At 40.1% G+C, this 21,048-nt stretch overlaps 2 protein-coding genes across 2 annotated transcripts; both read right to left on the bottom strand.

Moving 5' to 3' along the window:
- Window positions 1-853: 853 nt before the first annotated feature.
- LOC110888278 lies at window positions 854-5,280 on the bottom strand. The gene is made up of 7 exons (XM_035979891.1): window positions 3,701-5,280; window positions 3,464-3,619; window positions 3,200-3,331; window positions 2,873-3,121; window positions 1,703-2,802; window positions 1,342-1,632; window positions 854-1,267 (listed from the first exon to the last, which is right to left on the bottom strand). The coding sequence occupies exons 1-7, from the start codon at window positions 4,398-4,400 to the stop codon at window positions 854-856; spliced, it is 3,042 nt and encodes a 1,013-aa protein (XP_035835784.1). The 5' UTR covers window positions 4,401-5,280.
- An 11,340-nt stretch (window positions 5,281-16,620) lies between these two features.
- On the bottom strand, window positions 16,621-20,848 carry LOC110890308 (bZIP transcription factor 12). Its single transcript, XM_022137901.2, has 4 exons — window positions 20,017-20,848; window positions 19,867-19,938; window positions 19,746-19,775; window positions 16,621-17,021 (listed from the first exon to the last, which is right to left on the bottom strand). Exons 1-4 carry the CDS (start codon window positions 20,503-20,505, stop codon window positions 16,947-16,949), a joined length of 666 nt encoding a protein of 221 aa, XP_021993593.1. The 5' UTR covers window positions 20,506-20,848; the 3' UTR covers window positions 16,621-16,946.
- Between the last annotated feature and the right edge of the window lie 200 nt (window positions 20,849-21,048).

Here is a 21,048-nt window from a genome sequence, read left to right as displayed (position 1 = left end):
GGCGAAACCCCTTTCAGCCTAGTCTATGGCTCAGAGGCGGTAATCCCGGCAGAGATTGGCTTGCCCTCGCCGCGAATGACCACGGTCAACACGGTTGACAATGAAGCAGAAAGGCGTCTAGACTTAGACTTGTTAGAAGAACGGCGTGAAATCGCAAGAATCAGAGAGGCCAAATACAAAACCCAGCTGGAAAGGTACTACAACACAAGGGTTCGCATTTGTACCTTCAATCCAGGGGAGTACGTCTTTCGCGACAACGAAGCGTCAAATGCGGAACGCCCAGGGAAATTGGCACCTAAATGGGAAGGCCCATATCTGATTCATGAGGTCCTAGGCAAAGGGGCCTACAAATTGCGCACCTTAGATGGCCACATCTTACCAAGAACTTGGAATGCGCAACAATTGCGCAAATGCTATATGTAACCTTTTCGGCCTCGCGCCATTTTTCAATTTCGCCACGCCGGCTACGAGCCATTGGCATATATGTATGAAGGCCTAAGAGCCAACTTCTGATTTGAATGAAAACAAATGACATGTTCTATTACATTGTTTTTTCGTTACAAATGCATGTTAAACTTCTGATTAGCGCGAAAACACTCCAACACTTTGAGATGGTTCAAAACCACCTCCAAGATCCTCCGCAAACAAAGCGCGAGACCGGGTGGCCACCTTATACTTAGAAAACGCTTCCATTTATTCGAGCTAATTTAACCTAAGTTTTTACAGCAATGCAATAATTGCAACAGAAAAAACGAAGACATTTCATTGTCATTAAAACTGCGCAAAAGCGCATCACTTACAATCAAGTCAGAAACAAAGGCACAAACGCCTATCAACAAACTAACAACCTACTCTATTTGTCTTCTTTCTTCTCACCATCATCATCTTCGTTCCCCTCACCATCGTCGCCATCGTCATCACCTCCGCCATCATCACCAGCTGCTTCCTCATCAGATGATTCAACAGTAATCGGTGGATCAAGGATCGCCTTGAGGCGCTGACACCAATCATCCTTTTTTAAGGCACTAACAACCAAGTCCATAATGGGCAAGGAGAGGTTGTCATATGAGTTCTCAGCACTGGCCAGCGCAGCATCAGTTTGTTCCGTCACTGAGCAATGACTTGTATCGAATTCTTGTCCCAGCATTCGCTCAACGTGATCAGCACACTCCAGGTAACCTCCTCGATGACCAACTGCACGCGCCGCATCCGTAAGAGCAGCAACAGCGCGATCTAGCTCGCCGGCGTTCAAGATGGAATTGGCAACCTTCATCAAAAGAGGAGCATTAAGAATAAACTCTTCAACATGTTAAAGAAAAAGGTAAGGCAAAAAGGACTTACCAGCACTATTCCCCGAGTGCGCATCCATTCTGCTTCAGAAACAAGCGTGTCCACAATGCCTTGGGCCTCAGAATAATTTGTCTGAGCCACGTTAAGCGCCGCAGTGCTGACAGCACGCGCCTCCTCAGCATCGATGGCCTTGACCTTCTCTGCCTCAAGGTCGATCTCCAGGGACTCACATCTGTCGATTTGTTCATCCAAGCGACGTTTGAGCTCCGCAATCTCAACGTCCTTGGCCTGGAGATCTTTGTCCTTGGTGGACAGCTGAACCTTAGCTTCAGACAACTCAACCTGGAAGTTGGCAAATGACTTAGAAATTTTATAAACAACAAAGGAGAAAACGAAAGGAAAATCAACTAACCTCCATCTGTTGTTTAGCGGCTGTCTCAACCTGCGCTTCCTCCACCTTCGATGTCAGCTCCGCTATCTTAGCCTCAAGACCAACAATTTTTTGTCGAGCCGCATAGGCGCGCTCGTTGTCCTGGGCGCAGATGCGCTTGAACTCGGCCTTCTCCTTGGCCAGTTGCTCTTCCACATTATGAAGTTTCTTTTGCAGGCCCTCGCGACCCCACTCTTCAGCTTTCCTATCAGCCTCAAACTTGGCTTTCTCCTCATCAAATGTGGCCTTAGCCTTCTCAAATTCACCAACACGTTTTAGCACACGTTCTCGGTAAGCCTCCCAGTCGGCGCGCTCTCTGACCATTGTTCGCCATTCACGAACTATCTGATGGTTAGCAGATCGAGCGTTGGCCTCGGCAAGAATGTAAGTGCGGTACAACATTTCATGCGGCTTCGCCTTTTGACGGTTAACTTCGCCAGGAGTGAATTGGTTCAAGTACCAATCGCGAGAAGGACCAAATTCAACAAACGTATCCTTCTGCCTTAAGCTCCAAGGGGCTTGATGAGGAGCATCACCACGTTCCTCTTCAGTATAAGTTTTATAATATATGTCCCCGACGGTATCCTTCGCACCTATCACATTGGGGTTATAGCCCCCAGCTCCTCCAGAGCTTGCACCACTAGACACATAGCGCCCTAACCCCTTAGAAGTAACAATCGGCGCAGCAGGGGGAGGTTTTGGGACACCAGACTGCCCTTGAACAGAAGACTGATCGGCAGCTCTTTCTTTCCTCGCCTCTTCCGCCTTCCTCTGCCTATCCGCCTCCTCCCTCAGCTTTCTCTCCTCTTCCGCTTTCCTCTTCCTCTCCGCCTCCAGCTTTCTCTCCTCCTCCTCCTTCCTCTTTTTCTCTTCCTCTTCTTTGCGCTTTAGCTCTTCAGCCTTCTTCTGCGCAGCAATCCTACTCTCTTCTTTCCTCCGATCCTCTTCTGCCTTTCGCTGCGCTTCAGCAGTTTTCGCAGCATCACGCGCAGCAGAATCGGAAGGTTCAGTGGCAACCTTAGGTCTTTTCGTGCTAGGTTCAACAAACTTAACCCCCTTTTCAGGGGTCTTCTTCTTGATCTCTACAAGAATAAAGCAAACGCACTTGAGCAAAAAGAGGTTAAATTATAAAGAAGGGAGATAAGAGCATACCAGGAGAAAACTGGTATAACGAGCGCAACTTGCTCTTCTTCCCAACAACGGGAATAACAACTGAAACAGGCGCAGAGGCCATACCAGTTGTCGCCTCGCTTCTACCCCTCTTTCTTCCAATCAACGGGGCAGTCTCTTCTTCCTCTTCTTCTTCATCCTCAGGTTGAGATGGAGTTGCGTCAGCATCCGGGTTACGAGAACCCGCGCTCCCAGAGCCCTTTGACCCACCAGCGCCAGTCTTTCCCATAGCTGCATATGATAAACCTTCATAAGAGTCACTGATTATCACGTAATCGTCTAAGTCACGTTGCCGGAGGCGAAGCGTACCTTTGACAGCAGCAGTAGTTGCGCGACTGGCGCCAGGACCCTTGCTGGTCACTTCAACATCCGCCTTCTTTTTCTTCTTCGAAGGTTTCTTCTTCTTCTCCTCTGGGTCAACCCCCAGATCGCGCAACACACCTGCAAAGATTTTAGGCAACGAACTTAACTCGCCATTCGAAGACCCTACTGACTCCTCGCTGGAAAGATAGAAAGTCTCTTTCCCAGCAGAAGTCACAGAGCGCAATGGACGAGGTTTAGGATAGTGCGCACCTTCAGTTGCATCCGGCGGCGAGGCGAAGGCGTCAGCAGCAGGAAACATGAAGTTCCCCTTTATCTGGTCATACCAGCCTTCCTCATCATCGCGCAGAGGGCGAACGCCCATGGAGCCACCAAAGGCTGGGAAGGCAGCCTGATAGAGTTGCGTCTCTACACAACAAAAACAAAGTATAAGAAACCAGTTAAGTGAATGTACTCGGAAACAAAACAAAAAGGGGGAAAGTATCTAACCTTGATCCCCGATCTTCAAGACCGGGAGTTCCCTGCTACTAGGTGACCACTGGTCACTCATCTTGGCAGCAACCAGAACATTCTCCCCAAATACCCGGTTAGGGGTTGCGGTAAGCTGCTGATACCACTGAGCAGACTTCGGTATAGGAAGGTCCTCCTTTGGTATAACCTCGGTCCATTCCCTAAACGGCATAGCTATTGGCAAGACTTCCTCCCGGATGAAGAAGAACTTGGGTTTCCAGTCATGGAAACTCTTGGGAGGATTCAACAAAATCTTCTTAGCCGTAACACGGCTAGCAAAAGAAAAGAACCCCATTGTTCTTTGCAGTTGATAGAAGACACGAAACTTATTCACCGTCGGCTCAATGCCGTGAGATTGACACAAGAACTCAAAGTGCCTCACCCTCACCATCCCAGGTGGGCTTAACTGTGAGATATGAAACTTGTAGTAGGACAATATGCTACCAAAGAAGTTAGTCGCCGGCAGCCGGAAGTTTCCTTGAAGGAAGAAGTCTTCGAACAAAGTAATGTAACCGGGTGGGGCATCAGCCGCGGTCTGACCCTGAGCAGGGTACCGGGCATCCCACTCCGGTGGAAACCTAAAACTTCGAACGATCTGTTCGAATAAACCTAAGTCCCATCTCAGGACTGGGACTGGCCCCTCCTCACTAGCAGGAGCTTCTTGATGTTCTTCGCTCATATTTCAAGAAAAAGCTGGAAAAAACTTGAAGAAAGTTTGAAGATTTGAAGAAAGTTTGAAGAAGATGAAGAACAATATGAAGACTCAAAGAGAAAAAGGGAGAAGAAACGAAGAGAAAGTGAATCTCTCACCTTTCTCTTCGGATATATATACCCATCGCATTTAATGCGATGGGTAACCGTGCCGCACTCGCCGCAGGGGCAACCAACGAGAGGTTGCCACGTCAAGCGGAAAAGCAGGGACGACGGTTACCACGCGCGCGTGGCATCCACTCTCCTGACATGAAGTGCAACCGCCGCAGGCGGCATGATGACATCCGTGCCAGGGGTCAACTCAAGCGTCGCTCTCAGCGACTTATCTCACCAACCTGTCAGAGGTTCAAATTTCGAAGTTTCCCGCCATAAAACGTGCAAGTAACTTCATGCAGAAGTCACAAGAGTCGCGCCAGATATACGTAAACTGCTAACACCTCGCGCGATTAAAAGGACAACTTCCCCTTCTCTTATTTTTATCAAGTCCAGAGCTCCAACCACTTGCGTTGCGCATGGTGCAGCACTGGACTGGGGGGACTTGAAGGGGTATGGTCCCAAAAAGTCGCGCAAACCTCATAACAGGTTGCACGTGAGACCATACTCCTTAGCATAACAACTTGATAATAACAGCCTCGCGCAGCTTACGTCACATTATGACTTAGCCCCGCGCGAGAAAGAGCACATAATGAACTCAGATAGCAACACTTAGTATAAAAACAATGGCATAAGTGAACACACTAACCCCGCGCGGGTTAGTTGCCACCAAACAAAATCCTCTCCATAGGAAGACGCGCTGTTACCTACAGAGGTACACAGGGTACAAGTGGCAGTAAAAAGAGCCAATGAGCGTCCAGCAGGCTCTGTTCAATCGTGCGCCACGATCTTCTGACGATAAGTACACAAGGACGCCTACATGGCACCAATCAAGAGACGGGGACAACTGTCCCACGATCTCCACTTGTCTGCTGATGACAGAAGGGACAACAAGGCCGACAACAATGACACGTGGCTCCAATCAAGGTGCGCCAGCACCGACGAGCATCTAGAAGCCACTAAGCAGTCGAGGCCAGCGAGGCAAAGAGCATATTCGTTGTTGTCCGTTTCTGGCCCAAGGCCCATCAGCCCACAACCTCTTACACCTCTCCGGCTATAAATAGAGACCTTACTTCACAGGTTAAGCATTCTATTCTCTCGGCTCTCACTCTTTACTACTTAATTACTCTCAAAGCAATCACTTATTCTCACGCCGGAGCCCGGTTAAGAGGGAAACCCCCACATTCCCCTCTTAACGAGTAACGGTGTTCTGTTTTGCAGGTTGAGTAACCAGTCGGAGCTCAAATACCTAAAAGAAGATTAACCTCTATGAAAGGAACATAAACCCATCTAATTAATACCTTAATTAGAAACCGTGTTTCTTCAAGTTTCCTTAAGAATTTCGTGCTGAAAGTTATGTTTTTCCGTTGCACTATTTTAAGACCTTTTGGGTTCTTATAAGCTATTTATGCTAGCTATGAGGCAGGCATCCAATTTTGAACTCTTACACTCATTTGTCTTTTCCTTTTAAAACCAAATATGAATCCTCTATCCCTTACATGAGCTTTATATGAGAATTTGTCACATGATCCAGCATGTTAAAACATGTATATTCATTACTTATTATCACAATATTTGTAAATGTAACGAAAGGTATATCCTTTTTAAGTTAAGGTATTTTCTTACCCACTTGGCCTTTTTAGGCCATATATGACTACGCTAACTCTTGATCAACACCATATAATAAAGCTAGTTTGCCAAATGATCCTGCCAGAAGAGTCATTTGTGTTCATTGCTTACATATCATTACTTACATACATACATACACCATACACCATGACTCCTAACAAAGAGGATTATAACACAACCAAAACTAGAAATCGTGGGGTCATTTTACCTCTTTCAAGAGAGTATTTCGGTCACCCATGACCATGGGCGAAGCTTAAGTAGGGCGGGAGGGGGCGACCGACACCCCCCCCCCCCGAACTTTTTGCTATAGAAAATTTTAAGTATATAGGTTTTCGACCCCCCTCCCTCGGTTTTATAGAAATTTTTAGGTCCGGTGACTTCCGTCCCCCAATCGAAAATCTTAAGCTTCGCCACTGCCCATGACCCACTTGATCTAAAAAAACGTTGTCGTGATCTCCTTGTATTAATTAACAAGTTTTGTTTGTGTGGATAAATTAATTTTTTTTTTTGAAGGGTGACTTTCTATGTACAGGAGCTAGTGGTCACCGGGTTCTTGTCAAAGACAATCCCTCGTCAGCCCCGCCTCCGGACGCGATGTTCTATCGGGCCCCGGCCGCCGTGCAAACTGATCTTCGCCCGGAAACCATACTGTCCTCACACGAGAACCTCGCTGGGGTAACAGCTGGGTAAAACCGGGTTGCCCTCCGGATCGAACCATGTCTTGGTAGGAAACGATCCATCATTGGGACGTCCCGCACCTTTTGCTACAGCCAGGAGTTGAACCGACGTCTTCAAGGAGAACACCAGCACACTAACCAACTAAGTTAGGGTAGGGAATGTGTGAATAAATTACTATTCAATGTGTGAATAAGATGTCATTGGTCTATCGGTCTATATAGTTTCAAATGGTAAAAAAGCTCTAGTACACACGTATGCCAAAACCAATTTCTATAATTTTTATTTTTAAATTGATTTATTCTTCTTTGTCTTTTATGGTATCTCTAAACATGATACCAAGACATTCAAACTTACCCAATTCTTTTTTTATTATTCAACTTCTTTAGTTTTTTTAACCTATAATAATGATACAACACAAAATCAAGATAGGCATTTTGTAGACATTCATATTCATATTCATATTCATATTCATATTCATATTCATATATCAATTTGAAACATAACCGAGCAACAGTGGCTTAACGGTGACGGCGTCAAATTTTAGAACTTCACTGAAGTTTGGTTAGTGTTCACTTTTGCCCCTCCACAGGTTTCCATATGCAAACACAGAGAGACAGTTGACAGGACGCTCCGTCGGTCACGGCGGTCATGAACGGCACCACGTCAGTTTCCGGCGTGTGCTCCACTCCCACATGCAGAAAGGAGGATGGGGAATCCAGCGATGGTGTCGGCGTAGGCGAACAAGCGGGTCACCTTGGTTCCGACGCAAACGCCGACGATGGCTACGGTTCCGTCGCTAGACGACGATGACACCTACTCAAAGACCTTTTCTCGAGAAATCGGAAGTAAGATCTTCGACCGTGGTGTTTTAGGGTTTTGACGGCGGATTTCTTGCCTTTTACTTCGATCAACTTCGATTTTTCGTTTGTCTTAGGCCACCAAACAGATCTAAAATAAGTTTAAGATGTTTAATCTGAATGGTTTTGGCTATATTTATCTATAAAAGAACTATTAAAACATGATTTAAACTGTTAATCATAGTTTAAACGGCCACAAAAAACTCTAGCCAACATCTTTTTGCAGGAATTGAGTAATCATAGTTTAAACGGCCACAAAAAACTCTAGCCAGCATCTTTTTGCAGGAATTGAGAAAAACCGACGGAGTGGCGGCGGTTCTGTTCTGCAAAAATTGTTGGCGACGGTGATTTTGTACGTGCATTAATAGGTCAGGATGATCATAGAAGACTACATGAGGGGCGAAATTTTGGTTTCAATGAGAACCTGCTACGACGACGGTGCCGGAGGTTGGGACGGGGTTTTCTTTGCGGTGGTGCTTCTTGGCGGTGAGGAGTGGAAATATTGGTTGTCGCCTGAATCGTTAACGTTGGTTTTTTAACCGAGAAGAATACTGTGGGACTCTAGAGTTGTTTTACTTTTTAGTGGATTTAATTTACATGTGCAAGTTGGAAAAAAGGTAACCGAATTGAAAAGTGTAAAAGAAAACAACAGATAGGGAAAAATAGAATAAATTGAAGAGTTTTACATAAAATATGAATATTAAAACTTTAATTAGCCAACCTATTACACATTTTAAAGGATTTTGGGTGTTGTTTTATTTTCCTTTAAATCTTGACATAATTTTACCTAAACAACAAATACTATATTTAGTTAGGGGACCCGGGGTGGATGACAATTCCCCCGTGATAGAAATTTTTCACGCGTGGAAGATATCAAAACACCACCGCCACCTCTGTCTATCACGCTCCATTTTTATTACGCGTGGTATTTTTCACGCGTGATGGGGTAGTGGGTCATGAGGGAAATTGTTAGTTGTGGGGAAATTGTTGGATGTGGTGGTGAGTGATGGGCATTTCCACTAAAAAAAGTTGTGAGTGATGGAATAATGGTTGATGACATGACAGAACTTGATTGGAATTTGCGAGTGAGTGATGAGTGATGACCACCCCTACCCCTTAATACAGGATGAATCAAACATCCGCCGCAAAACGCGGAAATTCCTACTAGTTAGAACCAAAATAACATACCTTATTTTTCTTTTAAATCAAAATAATCAATTCAATATTCTTCAAACTTTAAAGCATGTTACTTTTCTATTTTACATTTTTCATCACTTACACTTGGTTAACTTATTTTATTCACAACATTATCCTATTTTACATATCACTCCCTAACAATTTATTTAACATAAATTTCTTTAGCTAATTTACTATCATATCCTTAAGCTTTAATTTAGTTACACTACGAGTCTTGAACTTTATAAAGTTATATTTCTCCTTTTTAACATTATAAAGCTTGTATTTAAAAAAATCACCACATCTCTATAATCTAAAATTTGGCCATAAAGGTTTTCCCCATAAACTCCCTACATTTTAGTATCTTTCATTTACACTTTCGAATATGATGCGATGATGGGTGTTTTTATTTCGGGTCGCTGCCAGAGCAACGTATTATGTATCATTACGATTTGCTTATTTTTATATGCGTTTTGTACCTACCGCAATATTCTTTTCTACGTAATGTTTACGTTTCGGTCTAAATTTGACGAGTCAACACTCTGCAACGCGCATAGTGATTTACATCCCCGTCACAACTCACAATACACGGGTCCTAAAAACTCATATATATTGATTTGAAGGGATGTGGGTGCATGTCAAGAAGTCGAAAGGATGAAAAACGACTGTTACTTATTACTTGAGGGGTGGCATTTATAACTTCCATTTTTCCAATTACCAACATCTCATAATTTGGGTTTTGCTACTTAGCTAGGGTTTCATACATCCCTATTTCCGGCAATTCCATAAAGGTATTCATTTCCCCAATTATTCACTTGATTCAATCCATCTTCTTCGTGTTGTTAAACCTGCATTGTAATTGTAGAAAATATGTGTATTAGGAATCATTCATGATATTAGGTTTACGAAATACTTCAATTTCACATCATTAAGTCGTATCAGTTTAGAGTATGGATCTGCTTGAATTGCACTTGCGTTACGACTTATGAGTGATTATGTCAGTTTTTCTACTGTAGAATCTTTCAACTGTAGCTCTACTTTCATTGATTTGAGTGTTGTAAGAAGTTCTTATGAATTTGAATTTTACACTAGGGTCCCAAAAGGACACTAGTCAAGTTTATTCGACGGGATTGTTCAATGCTTTTGACATTCATCTGGATAAAGAACTCGAGTCGTTTCAGTGTCAGAACCTTAATTGTATATCAGAGCGGCTAGAAGCTTGGGTTGCCTGTCATCAAGTTCTTAAGGAAATTATCTCAAAGCATACTGCAGATATTTTAGATTTTGATTGGTGTATCAAGGGACATGGCCCTTGATATCTGTAGCTTGCTATCTGTGACGGGATTAAGAAGATTCGGTGTTCACATAAACAGTTTCAGATGCTTTGAATACAAAGGACTAGAAACTGATCTGCAGAGCCCAGTTCGGAAGGGCAAGGTTATCTAACATAATGCTTGATAGTAAGGATTTGGCTTGGTTCTTTTCACTAGGGCTCAAATCTTTTGGACAAAAATATAAGAAAGATGTCTCGAGATCTCTCCTGAAGTTTGACTGGTTCTTGGTCAACAGGTAAGCAACTTCAGTCAACGGTAAACGGTTTATCCCCGCCTCGAGCAAATTAAATAACCGCCACACGTGGTTTTGCATGGCAAATGTTGTTTTCACAATGAGTTTTTTCAGATGTTTGTCTTGTGGGTACTAATGGCTACAATTTCTTGTTGAAGTTGAAACAGAGGTCTCCACTAGGAGATCTATCGTATGGAATAGTATTAGTCGCTTTGTTTTCTTACAACTTTAAGTGACTCGACTCACCAGTTTCCGTTGACCGAAGAACAAAAGGAGAAAGTGAAACTGGGAGTTAATGAAGTGTCTTTGGTTAATGATGCATATGGAATTGGTTGTCTCCATTTGAGTTCCAAGTGAGACAGACACATGTTTTGTAGACTTGTTTCCTGTTGGTCGGTGGGTCTTGATATCTTGTCTAGGGCATGATCTTGGCCTCTTGGGGATCGAACATCTTATGGAAATCAGATGGATAACCGAAGATCATACACAGATAACAGGTAAACCATTTGCTTAAAAACGCGCCCCTATATAAATTCGGTATATTTCATTTGCCATGATTCCTAGAGGCCTCTGATGTTGTTCATTTGTGCCCAGGCTTTTATTTCATTTGGCTTGTAAACACAAGTTTCTTGTTAAAGTGTCATTCTTTGAGATATACAACTTGTGGGAGAGCATTGAGCAGCCGACCCAAAGGTTGTCATGAGGCTACTCGGTGTGCGAGGAGGGTAGTCCTCAAAGGATGCCCCGCCACATAGGATGGGTGTGAGGATGGGGCAAAGGGGATGGACCTAAGGAAATGGAGGATAGGCCTAATATATATATATATATATATATATATATATATATATATATATAGGGAGGGGTTAACATACAAAACACCTTATCGTACTTCACGTACGCGACAGTTGCAACCATCAGATCAGGGCAATAATCACACATGGGAGCAGTTAATCACGCATGGGATCAGTTTTTTGAAGATAATGACGCATGGGATCATAATTACGCACGTTCAGTTGATCAAAAAATGGTGTTAATCACGCATGGGATCATAATTACGCACGTTCTATTTGGTTGCGTACGTTAATGTACGTTAAGGCGTTTTGTACATTATACTTTTGTCACACCCCCAAAATCCACACGCGGAGTACCACCGCTTGGAAGCGTGACATGACCAGGATCAAGCCACCAATCATATTGAACATAGCATATAATATTAAGAGTAGTTAATAAAACCCATCATGATGTAATTGGTGTTCAACAAACATAGTTTAAGTAGCGGAAGCATAATATGAAAACCCAATGTAATCGACAAGTTCAAGTGTTTTTAAAGTTTAACATGGCATCCACGATCCATGCCCCACAACGACCTGCTCCTCCCTGTGCAAGCTCCATATGTACCTGAAGTCCTGCAAGGCATGCAGCAGAGTATCAACAACTAGTTGAGCGAGTTCACAGTTAATAGTTCAGTAATCGTAATAGTATAGTAAGCCTTGTGTTCGTTCATTAAGTTATGTATCGTATTAGTTCGTATCGCGACCCTCTAGGCATGTATGCGAAGATTAGGGAAAGTTCCCAAGTATTCTAGACTAGGTATATTTGTATCGCGGCCACCCGGCATGTGTGCGAAGTTCAGTGTATAGTTCGCAGCCTTCCTAGGCATGTGTGCGAAGATTAGTCATATTATCGCGGCCAACCCCGGCGTGTGTGCGAAGATCAGTTCTATAAGTATCACTAGTCTAGCTGTATCTTATCAATAACCCTTCCTCACCCGAGCACCATATAACTGAGTTCCATAAGCTAGGTAAGTACAAGTAAATAATCCAAACCCATTCCCACCCTGGGAACCCCATGCCTTGGCTGTGTGAACTCACCTTGGTTTTGCTCGGCAGATACACAGAAAAGTTCAATTAAGCTATACGGTGGTCAACCACGTCCTACCATGGTTACCATACAAGTCAGGTTCATATTCAAGTAGTGCACGTATATTCTACACGTATTGAACACAAGTAGCAATCATAGCATACATGTATAACCTTGGCAGTTAACATCAGTTCATACAAATCCAACAGTAACATCACGTAAACAATTAAAGCCCAACAGTTTACAAGTCCAAATCAGTGTGCATGTGTAAATGGTCTTGAGTCGAGACTAGAGATCTCGAGTCGAGACTAGGCGGTCTCGAGTTTTGCTGGTCACATGGTCTCGAGTCGCAACAAGGGGGTCTCGGATCATCATGTACTAGTCGAGACTACACGGTCTCGAGTCGCAACAGGACCCGCAACCGTGGTCTCGGGTTATGATGTTTGTGTGTGGGTGTTGCGGTCTCGAGTCGAGACAGTGGGTTCTCGACTCGCAACCCGTGTCGTAACAGATTTCCTTGTTTGATGCTCATTATCTCCGTAACATTAGCAAACAGATTTGGCAGTTTCATAATCAGATCAAATCACAATTATTCAACATTCAAACACGTTCATATCAATTCCAGAACAATGAATCAGTATCATATGAACATACAACCTAATCGTTCAACTATTGAACTCAAAGACTAGCATGTAACCCTAACCGATTCATCATATCAACCATGCATTCGGTTCTAGATCCTTATCATACAATTCCGATTTATATGAACATAATCTAATATATATATGTGAGCCGATTATAACATGAACAATCAACACAATCAATCATGTTTACAGTAATTCTAGATCAACATACAAAATTGTAAACACACATCAAAACATCATCAAACAGGTAACCGAAGGATCCAAACACTAACTGATTGAAAGAGTGTGAAGGGAATGATCCGATCAACAACGATTTTCGATCCGAAAGGGGATGTTCGCCGTCGGCTTCAAGAGAGGGAAAGAGAGCACTAGGGTTTGTAAACTTGTGTGTGTGAAGTGTATTGGTAACAATGTGTGATGGTTACAAACACTCTATTGTTAATTGATCAAAGGGGGATGGGCCGAACCCAACCTGGGTTGCCCATTCGGTTTCGATTATAAGAGTGTAGCCCAAATGGGCTTGTGCGGTCGGACGTGCATTGTGCGGTCGGTGAGTCTTGTGCGATTGATTCAATTAATACATATACCAATATAACATAATCATGCATTCCGTCAATTAATATAATTCACATAAGCACGTAACGTTACACAAAAATAGGTTCGAATTACGAGTTGTCACATTATCCCCAACTTAAAAGAAATTTCGTCCCGAAATTTGGTACGTACTCACTGAGGAAGCTAGGTAAGTTGTATCGTCTACTGGTTTTCCTGGGGTGTCACAACTTTCTATATATATATATATATGTATGTGTGTGTGTGTGTTGTATCTATATGTGTATGTTAGAAGAAGAGGCCCGACATCAACGTCTCCTCCATGCCGCTGAAGACGCTGCCGCTGCCGCCCCTATAGAAATGGTGTTGGGGGCGTCGCCGGGCCTGGACGACCCCCCACACCGAGTAGCCTGAGTTCAAGCCATAATACACGGACTTCAACAAAGGTGGCAAAATGGATGAGTTGGTTGGTAACTGATTGTCTTTATTGGTATTTAATGTGTTAGTTACAATGATAAAATCATTATAATAACAAGAATCTAAATCTTTGTAAAAAAATATTAAAAAAACACTTTGGACGACTTTCAACTTGTATGACTCTTATGGATTTTTTGACCCGTTTAGTTTTTAACTACATAACTACACGTTAAAAAAACGTGGCTTATGAATAGTAGCACCGCCACACACCACTTGGCTTTGTCATTTTTTAAATTTAAATTGTATATATTTCTTTTTTTTCTTTTTTATATTTTACATAGTTATAGCATCACACATCATTGCGAGGTGGTTATTTTTATGTATGCTTTGATATAGACTAGATTTTGCCTCGTCCGCGTTGCGGGGCACTTAGTCGAATATTTCTCTCTCATAATATGCCCGTCTGTGTTTCGATTACTTGTACATACTACTCATGACACGATCTCAAAAAATTACATTGAGTAAACGAATTAATTTAAAACACTATCATACTTTTGCTTAAGAAAGACGAAAACAATAGAAAAACAATATTTTTAAACTGGGGGAATAATATAAATTACACCGAGTCAAACAATTAAAACAAAGCACTATTATAGTTTTGTAAAAAAACTAAAACGATGGAATCACTGTAATTTTACATTGGGGTCAAAATCGTAATTTGACTGGGAAAACAAAGGAAAACGATGGCAAAAATGTAAATTTAGATTGAGGGCAAAATTGTATTTTGGCTGAGTGGGGGGGAAAAACAAAACTAATGGGAAAACTGTAAATTTAAACGGGTCAAAATCATACTTTTGAATTGAGGGCAAAATGGTAATTTTTAGTTGGGGGCGAAAGCATAATTTTATTTTGAACTGGGGGTAAAAACGTAATTTTGAATTGATGGCAAAATCGTAATTTTAAAACGGGGATAAAATCGTAAATTGGTTGGGCAATTGGGTGAGTGTCATGCAGCTTCCTGGCACTATTCCCCCCCCCCATCTTGTGTCTGTAGTTATACACTGGGGGCAAAATCGTAATTTTACTGGGAAAGCAAACAAAAACGATTACAAAAATGTATATTTAAATTGAGGGCAAAATGGTAATTTAGTTAGGAGGAACAAAACAAAACTAATGGCGAAACTGTAAATTTAAATGGGGCAAAATCGTAATTTTGAACCGAGGGCAAAATTATAATTTTTAACTGGGGCAAAAGCATAATTTTATTTTGAACTAGAGGTAAAAACGTAATTTTAAACTGATGGCAAAATCATAATTTTAAAACGAATACAAAATCTTGATTTCACTTAAAGTAGATGAACTACTCTTCACCAAATTCATAAATGTTATACAGTTAATTAATGGAATCAATTAAGTAATAAAATAATGAAATAATTAAAATGATAAATAATATTATAAAAATATTTTGTGTACTGTTCATAGAAACTTTGTTTTTAATATGTATATATATAAATATAAAGTAGGTTATAACCCCGTGTATTACACGGGTTGAATAAATGAATTTTATATACTAAATAATAAAATAATATTCTTTAAAAACTTCTTTTATTGCATGGTTTGAATAAATGTAATTTAATGATAATAAAAAATTATATCTATAAGAACCATATGTATTGTACGGGTTGAATAAATGTAATTTTATATACCAAATAAAAAAAAGTTGTATCTTTAAAATCATGTGAATTACACGGGTTGAATAAATGTAATATTTTTTACCAAATAATAAAAAAGTTATATCTTTAAAAACCCCCATGTATTACACGGGTTGAACAAATATTATTTTATATACCAAATAATAACAAAATTATATTTAAAAAAACTAATGGATGTACTCGGTACGCCATAGATATGGTGATTACAGAGATGATTATTGAAAAGAAGATACGATGTACTCGGTACGCCATAGATATAGACATATGGTGATTACAGAGATGATTATTGAAAAGAAGATACAATGGTCAAACATGTTATTCAAAAAGCAAATAAGCAGCTATTTGAGTGATAAAATATAAATTATATTTAAAAATTCGGTAAAATATAATATTATAATGAGAAGTATAGATTAAATTTAAACTAAATAATATTTAGTAGGAGAGTTATCTATAATTAATTAGAATACATTAAACTAAATAATAATTTATTTATAAGAGATTAAACTAAATAATATTTAGTAGGAGGGTTATTTATAATTAATTAAAAAAGCTTAAAATAAATAATAATTATCTGTAAAACATGGCCTAATATGATGACAAGTGTCCACAAAATGGTTTCTTTTATTATATAGTATAGATATAGATATAGATATGTATAATAATATAATATAATAATTTATTAAAAACTAAGCCGGATAGATATAATGCCTCCTTTTTTTCATTAAAATACACCATGATGCTTATTTTTATCTGTAAGCTTCGTTATTCATTTTATTGGTGAAATACAGTATCTTTTTACTTTATTACCATTGTGTCATGGTAATTTTAATTCACGTTTCAATATAAATTGAGCCGACGCAACGTGCAACATAACCCGCTAGTTTCTTTTACGTGTTTTGAGATTGAACACAACTTAAATTGACCCGTTTATGAATTAAATTGACTTTTTTCTTAGGCTAGCATATTTAACATCTCTAGATAAGCTAGGAAGTAAAAAATAACTGTTTACCCAAAATAATATTTTATAATAAATATAAAATTAAATAATTTCAAAGAGCATTAAATCCCTTGTATAAACACATGAAATACAAACATTGCTAAGGCCTTAGATATTTGTAACATGTAAATTAGTTAATGGTTCAGGAGTTGCTGCTATCTTTGGCCCCTAACAACTATGAACAGCAGAAAAGTAGGTCACAACCTGCTTACTTCTTTCTCACCTCTCTTTCTTTACCAATAGGCGAACCATAGAACCAAGAGGTCGAACCTTTGTTTTTACCTTAACTTTGTTTGTAGACGTTTAATTTAGAATAAGAAACCATACACACGTTCACATGGAGTTAGTTCTTCGAAGAAGTCTTGGTGGTCTTCTCTTCTCCGCAACTGGCATCAGGTTCTCCATTAACTGAATTGCACAAAGAATCAAAACGAATATGTTTAAAACGACCATAAATTATTGAAAACTTTGTGGTTTGAGATCTTGAGGATTTAGCACTGTTATAATCTAAGCAGTTAATGCGGTAAAAATCGGATATCAGTCAAGGATCGATATTTGAGATATAGGTTATTGCGGTAGGATATCGGTAATTTTAATATCATGTAGAATTTATATATTAACAGTTTAACACTAAAAATTAAGTATGCTCTCCTACCATTAACAAATTAACCTTTTGCAACTTGCAAAACACTAACAAGTGTAGCAAGTAGGAACTGATTAACACTTCAAACACTAATAGCAACAATAAGAAGAAAGATAAAGGGTAGAACTAAGTCGAAAATTGGTGATATATCAATTAACTGCATAGCTTATAATTAGACAATTCGACTATTCTAATTGAGTACCTTTGAACCGCTTTTATTTGAAATGGCTGGTTATGGGGTTGGACTTTGGAACAGTTGGATATGGCAAACCGGGCCTTCATTTGAAATGGCCGGTTATCGGTTAGATTGCTGGTTTGATAACCGGTTACAAAAACATCAAGATTTCGGGCAATTTAGTTACCAACATGATTAGGGTAGGCCCCTGGAGGTGGTGCATGTATCATGCATTAACATGAAAGCACCCACCCACCCAACAAACAAACAAAACCCACCTTGCCTGTTAATACCAGACATGGAACTTCCCTCATGTACACATGGAAAGTTCTTTAATCATCTAATTAAATTCAGATGCCACCAAGAAACCAACTTTGGTTCTATGGTCACCATCTATATGGTAAACTATCACTTGGCTATGAAAAGTTTAGTGACATACTTTCATTATTCAAACATCAGGTGGTTAAACGACCACCATTGAAAGGTTTGATCAAAAGATTGGTTTCACAAAGTGCGACCACACCGAGGTGTTTAGGGTCCCGAAAGCCAACGCGCGAGAGGTAACAACTTCAGGTACGCTAGACATTGCTCTATGTAGAACTGAATGAGTTATAGTTTATCTACAACCAACGGTTGCATATCACTCATCTCTTTTACGTGTCAGCCTTTCTTTATCAAGTAACCAACCATTTATAAACGCTTCATCCTTTTTGTTTTTTTTTTACATATAACCTCTAGACCTTAATTTTTGACCCACATGTGCATAAAGCGCCACCTCAAGGCCCTAAGGCGTTTTCCCCGATCATCTTGCACCTCAGGGCGCTTTTTAATACCAAGCTGTAAACCCATTGCCGTTTATTCATTTAAGATGGATTTTAGTAATTTCCTGGTGAGTGGCCCATCTCTATCTTAAGCTATGCAATGATAGCGGTCCAAAATCAAATAGCGGTCAAGATCCGCTATATTATATATAGGTTATAGCGGTGGTATAGCGGTAATTTTTATACCATGCATATTTTATGTGTTTATATATATATAAACATATATATTGAAAAATACAAATAATAATATCAAAATTTATAGTAATATCACATTATCCTGCAAAATATTAGTATTAGTAGTAATATCAAAATAGAACCAAGGAAGTCCAACAATTTAGAGATTTAAGTTTAATTTTGTTGAATAATGAAACGAATGAAGACTTTTGGTCTCGATTTTGGTTTAATTTTGGGTTTGGGCCTTTACTTTTGGGTTTATTTATAAACAAAAAGTTGATTAATGTGGGCTTTACCTTACTTTTCGGCTAAAATAGCGGGATTTAGCAGCGCTAATAGCGGGACCGCTATAAGGGACCACTATGGGTTCGTATGTCCGCTAAGCGCTATAGCAGTGGTATAGCACGCTATTGACCGCATACTTAAGAATCAGAATTATCATTACCAGGTGAAAGTAACATTTTTAACTAGATATTTGAAATAAATAATATGTTTTTCACAGAAATCTTAAACGATAAACAGATAAGTTTAAATATAAATCTTGGTCGTTGTCATGAATTTTCGATATGTTTTGGGAGACAGCCCTACCATGTGGTCTTTACTCTTTAGACTAACAATACCATTCGAAATTCCACTGGATTTTGAGATCAAATTTGTTTGAAAACATGTCCTCCTAAGTTATGTTTGATCATTTCTGAAAATCTAATTTAATAGAGACAATCCGTTTTAGATTCCTCAACCACCATTAATTGGTCCTTAGATTGTCTACCTATGGTTATTAAAACTAGCCCTCAAGTTTCCTCTCTTTATGTAATATATGTTATCACCATAAGGTAAAGGTGTGAATACCTACTATTGCACGAAAATATGTCACAAAATTCCTAGGTTTAGGTTTAGTCCAAACGAGTTCGGGTTAGTTTCGGGCGAACCTCCAAACATGCTGTGTTTGTGTCAACCCATCTATTCTATTTCTTAAAATGTGATACATGTAATAAATGAACCCATTTGGGTTTTTTTTTAATGTCAAGATTAAAAAGTGTAAAAATAAATCACGTTAAACATAATTGCTTAAGAAAAATAAAAATAATAGGTAAATTCAAAATTTTAAGTATAAAAAGAAATCCTTTTTTGTTAAACGGATCATGTACGGATGTACATATCAACCCGCAAACACACAATCCGTGTTTAGGTTCATATGTGTAACACGATTTTTAAAATGTCAACCCACCACCCTGTAAACATGACCTTTAAAGTACCTAGAGAACAACTAGGAATCCAAGAGAACAAGAATAAAGGGAAAATGATGTATGATGACTAACCTGCTTTAGCCTCTCTTTATTCAGTTCATCCTGCAAGTAGATTTATTAACCACAAAAACAATAAGAATCATGCTTCATTGTAAAAAAATAAAAATAAAAAATAAAAAAAAAATTATCATACCACTTCTTTCAACAATCTTGCATGTTCCTCTTCCAATTGAGTCACCAAACTCTCCAATTCCACAGTATAAGCCTATAATTCCACAAACACAACACAATTGAAATCCATAATGATCAGATTAGATTAGATTAAATAGCAATTTAATCTAACCTGCTTCCGTTCTCTTGACCTAGCAGCAGATTCTCTGTTCTTAATCATCCTCCTCTGTTTCTGCTGTGTTGCCTTATCAACCGGCGGATCTTCTACCACTACCTTCCGTTTCCCCCTCCCACCGCCGTTACTAACGCCGTTAAACTGCATGCGCTGCTGCTGCTGCTGCTGTGCAAACGCACCACCAACAACCGTACCGGAAGAAATAACCGGATCAATAACACCGGAATATTCCGATGCAACCACCGGAGATAATTTCACAACATCTTCTTCTCTAACAGCTCCGGCTTTTGTGAGGAAATCTTCTAGCGTCATCTCCGGATCATCACCGGCGGTGAAATTCTCCGGCACCGGAGGTGAACCGTCGTAGATGTTTTTTAACAGATCGTCCATATTCATCGAGATTAAACCGTTGTTGTGATCGGAGATATGACGTTGCAGATCCTGATTTGCAGGCGATGATGACGCCATCACCTTCGACGACGCCATACACACACACACACACAATTCGAATTCAAACTCAAAATGAAATTCAAATTCGAAATGAAATTTAAACTAAGATTGAGATTGTTGGAATCAGTTGGAAGTGGAGAACTGGAGGCTCGCCGGCAGTTGGAAGTTATAGGAATGGTTTTAGAGAGAGAAAGAGGGGGGTTGTGGACGGTTGTGTCCTTGTTTGTCGGGTTTGAAAGTTGAATTGGGTGAGGGTAGTTTGGTCATTTCGGAAGGTTTATGTCTGTGTAAGAAAGCCGGCAGGGGATTGTCACGGGCAGATGCGTGTCGAAATTTTCTTCTCATGTTTCTATTAAAAGAAAATAAAATAGTTTGCCTCTTTCACTTGTGGACGTATTCAAGACATTTATTTTCAAGTTTTATTTTTATTTTTATTTTTATTTTTTTTTTGCTTTTTCTTAGGGTGTACGGGGCGCAATCGGGGAGTGGTGCGGTGAACGATTTCCCCGATCGGGAACACCGCCGCCATCCCCGCGGGGTCCCGAATCGGGGTTCAATTTGGGTGGGGGGTTACCGCTT

This window comes from Helianthus annuus, chromosome 11 (assembly GCF_002127325.2).
Source record: "Helianthus annuus cultivar XRQ/B chromosome 11, HanXRQr2.0-SUNRISE, whole genome shotgun sequence".
In the NCBI taxonomy this organism is placed as follows: Eukaryota; Viridiplantae; Streptophyta; class Magnoliopsida; order Asterales; family Asteraceae; genus Helianthus; species Helianthus annuus.
This window is presented reverse-complemented; position numbering and strand designations above follow the sequence as displayed.

What these genes read in the sequence shown, in the direction of transcription:
- LOC110888278 (XM_035979891.1), bottom strand. Translation starts at nt 4,400, where the DNA reads ATGAGCGAAGAACATCAAGAAGCTCCTGCTAGTGAGGAGGGGCCAGTC. An exon ending in AACTACTGCTGCTGTCAAAG is followed by an intron (nt 3,122 to 3,199) that starts GTACGCTTCGCC and finishes TATCATATGCAG; the next exon opens with CTATGGGAAAGACTGGCGCT. An exon ending in CCGCTAAACAACAGATGGAG is followed by an intron (nt 1,633 to 1,702) that starts GTTAGTTGATTT and finishes GCCAACTTCCAG; the next exon opens with GTTGAGTTGTCTGAAGCTAA.
- LOC110890308 (XM_022137901.2), bottom strand. Translation starts at nt 20,505, where the DNA reads ATGGCGTCGTCGAAGGTGATGGCGTCATCATCGCCTGCAAATCAGGAT. An exon ending in GGTCAAGAGAACGGAAGCAG is followed by an intron (nt 19,939 to 20,016) that starts GTTAGATTAAAT and finishes GTGGAATTATAG; the next exon opens with GCTTATACTGTGGAATTGGA. An exon ending in ATAAAGAGAGGCTAAAGCAG is followed by an intron (nt 17,022 to 19,745) that starts GTTAGTCATCAT and finishes TGTGCAATTCAG; the next exon opens with TTAATGGAGAACCTGATGCC.